Raw genomic sequence first — 4,979 nt, 5'->3', positions numbered from 1 at the left:
AACCCCACCCCCTACCCCCAAATACAATCCACTCTGCAACCCTCATTGCATCACTTGAATGGATAAAAACTGAGAAAAAGGCATGTTAAAACTGACCAATACTGAGTTTCTGTCCTTTTTTCTCCTTATAGTCTGGGTTAATGCTACATTTTTACACACATAAACAACGACTCACTGTTGTTGAGTCAGAACCAATTTATAGCTGACTTTCTAGCAGGTTTTCAGAGGCTATAAATCACATGGGGGGAGATCACCCATTTTTCTCCCAAGGAGCAGCTGGTGGATTCTAACAGCCTGCCTTTGGCTTTGCATTTCAAGTAGGTATTCATCATGCCACCAGAGCTCCCCAAACTTGGGTTTTTAGATTGGTATTTCCCAATTGGTACTTTAAATTGGAAATCCCTATCACTAGATGTACAGTGAAAATCACCTTATTTTTGAAATGATAAGTTTATCTACACAGCAGTTTGAGCTATAGCTCTTCTATTAAATCTAATTTTAACAATTAACAAAAATCAGAATAGTGTAAATTATCTAATATATCTAATTTCTGGGAAGGTCAAGCCAAAACCAAACCAAATCTACTACCAGCAAATGGACTCCTGGCCCTCGGGACCCTACAGGACACAGCAGATGTGCTTCCATGCTTTCTGAGGCATGGCCATTTTCAGAAGCAGGCTGCCTTAGCCTTTTCTTGCTCAGCACTGGGTGGGTGGCACTGCCAACTGTTTGTTTAGCAGCCAAATAACCATTCATCACTGCTCCTTAGAATGGTGAAAGTCATATTCTAAGGCTAAAAGTAGCACTAATGTATATGCTTTCAATTTATAACATGTATGTACTCTATGTTTCTTGATGTTGTTGTTATGTACCATTGAATTGCCTGCACCTCACAGCAACCCTATGTACTGAAGCTCTGAAGCCTGCCCTGTCCTGAGCCAGTCTCACTGGCTCCAACATCCTCCCTCCATTGCCCCAGTTACTGTATCAATCCATCTCATTCGGGGTCTCCTTCTCCTGTGCTGTTCCTCCACCCTTCTGATCATGATGTCCTTCTCCAAGTACTACACACTCCTGGCCATGAGCCCAAAGTATGTGAGACTGAACTTCAAAATCCTAGCCTCCAAGGAGAACTTGATTTTACCCTTTCCAAGACAAACCTATTTTGTTTTTTTGGCAGTCCATGATATGTTCAAGACTCTTCTCCAGCACCACAACTCAAAGGCATCGATTCTTCTTCTATCATCCTTAGTCATGTCCAGCTCTCTGGTGCATAGCAAGTAATTGCAAAGACCATGACCTAGATAAGGTGCACTTTAGTCTCTAGACTGATATTGTCTCTTCTCAATACTCTGGGGAGGTCCCTCATAGCAGATTTTCCCAATGCAATTCATCCTGACTGCTGGTGTCAAGAATGTTCCTAAAAGTACTTTATCTTTCACATATATCATTTCAGTTCCCTTTTACAACTTCAAAAACTACTATCATTCCCACTAAAGATGTCGGAAAAGAGGCTTGAAATCTTTGGGGATCTGCCCACAGTGGGTCAGTGATCTGGAGTTTAGCTTCTTGACTCCTAGTCCAAAACAGAGTTTGCAAAACTCGTGGAAATTATTTGATTGAATAATAAAGTCAGGATAATGTCGAGTCAAGGATCATTTTTCCCTTTATGATGTATTCTTATTAGAATTTTAACATGCAGACCTTTTAACAAACAGACAGCTGATATTCAACTACTTACTTTACTTTAAAAGGCATCTTTAGATGGTAGAAGGTAATAATTAATTAAGTGTATTTTATTAATTCCATTGATTAAAGAAAGAAATATTTTCACCAGGTTCTGGTGCAAAAACTTAACACAATTACATTCTCCAAACTGGGTTTACCTAATCATGGCAGCCACTTGGTAAGGGGTCGTCTTCCAAGCTTCCCCTTGCACTGTCTTCCCATCCACCACTCTTACTGTGATTGTGTGGTTTGCATTCTCCTTTTGTCCACAAATGGCATGTAAGAGCTGATAATCTTTCCTCAGTATTTCAAAGAACTTTAATCTTTCTTTTATGAAATCTGGCTGCTTTATCACCTGGAAAAATAATTTTAACACATTGTTACCACACACAGGTCACTTCTTTCTAGATTCTTATCTACACATCAGTTTTGTCCCCTCCCTGCCCACTTTCTTAGCAAGCTGCTGCCATCACTTAGTCTCTATTAGTCTATTCACCTCCAGAAAACTCCTCTCCACTTATCTAATTCCTCCTTTGTCCTGTAGGCCCAGCTCAAGGCCCACCTCTTTCAACTGCTACATCTCCTTTTCTCTCATGTTCCCAGCACATACACATTCTATTTTTAATTATAATCTATTTGATTCTAACTTAGGGCGACTCTGTGTGTGCCAGAATAGTCATGCTCCATTGATTTGGGGCAGTAGGTTGCCAGGCCTTTTTTCAAAGGTGCCTCTGGATTTTCAGCTGAAAGCATATTTATACCACCTGGGGACTCTACACATATGCATGCTGTTGCTAGGTGCCATGGAGTTGCCTCTGACTCAGAAACCCTATGAGCATATTGGTAAAGAAACCCACGATTCAGCATTTAGTTATATATAATCTTCCTTGTTCTTTCCTTCCTTCCAGCTGATATTCAGTTAACTCAGGTTGTTTTAATGTTCAAAAATGTATATGTACCTGTATATGTATATGTATGTGTATGTGTATATGTATATGTAGGGGGTTTTATTGTTTTAAAGAGCAAAACAGTTAGTTACTAAACACTAGAGAAAGAAAGGCATTTCCATATCAACCTGGATAGACTAAGACATTTTCCACACAGTTATGAGGTTAGTTCACCTTTAAGATAAGACATCTTAGGCCTAAAGTTTTAAATATGCTACTACATATGCTACTATGGACCAAGTAGTAACTTAAATGCCATTTATATCTTATTTGAAATCCTGGGAAGTTGCCAATATAAGTGTGTTTACAATTATATTTACATACTCCTGTAGCAATGACTCATCTCACTATTAAGCCCACATTGCTCTTTTTTTAAAATGTTGTTTTGTTTCCTTTGACTAGAAGAAACCTGGAAGATAAAGGTAAATTACTATCTATGAATGATTTTATACACAAGCAATATAATTTTAAAATCACCAAATTTTAAAAAAGAAGTAAATTACCAGTAGCTCAAAACAATACCAAGTGAGAAACAGTTGAAACCTGAGAATAGAGGGAGTTATTGCTGAGAGAGCAGACTTTCAAATCTAGATGCTCAAGGGGCTCACCTGTCACACATAGCACTTGAAAGGCTAGTCCTATTTGGGTCTGTGCATTTCACACACTCTTACTAAGTACATTTTCTGGTGTTGGGTTTTTTTTTTTTATTGTTTCCAGTAAGCTTTAAGCACATAATATCCATGGGAAATATCACTGATCTGTTATTAGACACTTTAAGCACACTATTTCATAAACCTGTTACTAATGTACCACAGTATTACTTGAAAAGGACTGAAAACCATCCTGGAAGCGGACACTGACTTTAGAACTCAGAAAGATTATTATGTTACTAGAAGATGAGCCAATTACTTTGATGAAAAAAAAGGTTAAAATTCTGTATTCAACAAAAATATTAAACTGTATAGATTCCCCCCCCCCCCCGCCTCCTAAACACCAAGAAGACAAGCAAGTGAAAGAAAAACCACCTCTCCTAAACTGCTGACTACCACGTACCAGAGAGAGGTAACCAAAGAGGTTGTAAAAGGAGGGGTCCTCCTATCAAAGCAAAGATAATCTAAAGCGTCGCTATGAGTCAGAGGCGACTTGACGGCACATAATAACAACAATGAGTTTCAAACACCCAGCTTCCCTCCCTGGCTCCAAAATGAGCAGGCTATTTCTGCTACTGCGCAGAAATCGTGGTAAGCAATGTATTGGAAGAACTCAGGAATTACACACACCAAGAGGCCAATTTCACATCTGGAAACTGTGTGGTCTCAGTTGTCATGGCACTCGCTGCTTCCACAGGCTAGGGAGAAGACACGTGTGCAGAGTAAGGGGCAGGCAGGGTGCGCATGTAAGGAGAATTCTATAAGGTAAGGGGCAGGCAAGGTGCTCCTTGTGGAGCAAATCCTATAGGGTGAGGAGCAGGCAAGATGCTCATGCTAATGTGGGGAGAAGCCTACAAGGTGAGGGGCAGGCAAGATGCTTGTGTGAAGAAAAACCTGTAGGGTGAAGGGCAGAGCAGGTGCATTGGGTGAATCAGTCCCTGGGTGCGAGGTGCATCCTGCAGGCCCAGGGAGGGATAGGGCGGGGCGAAGTGAGCCTGCTGCACGAAGCACCCCTTCCAGGGTGGAAACCCTCCGTCCTTGCGTTACCGGAAGAGGAAGCATAGACCACACAGGGCTTGGCCTGACGGGCTCCAGGATGCACCCTTCAGCTCTTATGGGAACAGTGCCCTCCAGGCCTTCCCTGGTTACCTGTGCGCCCGCTGGCTGCCCAGCGCTCCCCGCTGGCGTCTGGCGGCTCAGCTCCTCCACCAGGCAGCGGCGCAGGCAGGACAAGTGGTGGCGGAGGTCGCGGTTCTCCGTCCGGAGCTGCGCCACCTGCCTCAGCAGCTCAGGCCTCTCGCCTGGGAACCGCTCAACAGCATCCAGCTGCCTGTCCCTCAGACTCCGCACCTCCGCCCATAGCCAGCGGATGTCCTCCTCCTGCCGCTCCAGACGTAAGGCCACGGCCTCTGCCTCCAGACCCCCGGCTGCCATGGCATCTGATGTCTTCAGGCCGGCCACTGCGGGGACTGGTATTGACCACCAGTGTCTGCAGTTGGCAGAGAAGCAAAGACCTGACAGGACAGAGCAGGGCGGGGGCGGGGCTTGGTGCACTGAGGGGCGGGGCAGGACCTCAGAGAAGCAGTGTCCTGACGGGACAGAGCTGGGCCGGGGCGGGACTTCGCGCACTGAGAGCGGACCCTCGGAGAGACAA

The 4,979-nt window shown here is 43.7% G+C and overlaps 1 protein-coding gene across 1 annotated transcript in view; it reads right to left on the bottom strand.

The window, feature by feature from the left end:
• Positions 1 to 4,759, bottom strand: part of TARSL2 (threonyl-tRNA synthetase-like 2) — a 197,410-nt gene extending 192,651 nt beyond the window's left edge. The window contains 2 exon segments of the mRNA XM_006901325.1: positions 1,887 to 2,083; positions 4,436 to 4,759. Coding sequence (XP_006901387.1) covers positions 1,887 to 2,083; positions 4,436 to 4,759 — 521 coding nt within the window.
• Between the last annotated feature and the right edge of the window lie 220 nt (positions 4,760 to 4,979).

The sequence above is a fragment of the Elephantulus edwardii genome, unplaced genomic scaffold (assembly GCF_000299155.1).
Source record: "Elephantulus edwardii isolate Elephantulus edwardi_28Jun2011 unplaced genomic scaffold, EleEdw1.0 scaffold00319, whole genome shotgun sequence".
NCBI classification, from domain to species: domain Eukaryota; kingdom Metazoa; phylum Chordata; class Mammalia; order Macroscelidea; family Macroscelididae; genus Elephantulus; species Elephantulus edwardii.
This window is presented reverse-complemented; position numbering and strand designations above follow the sequence as displayed.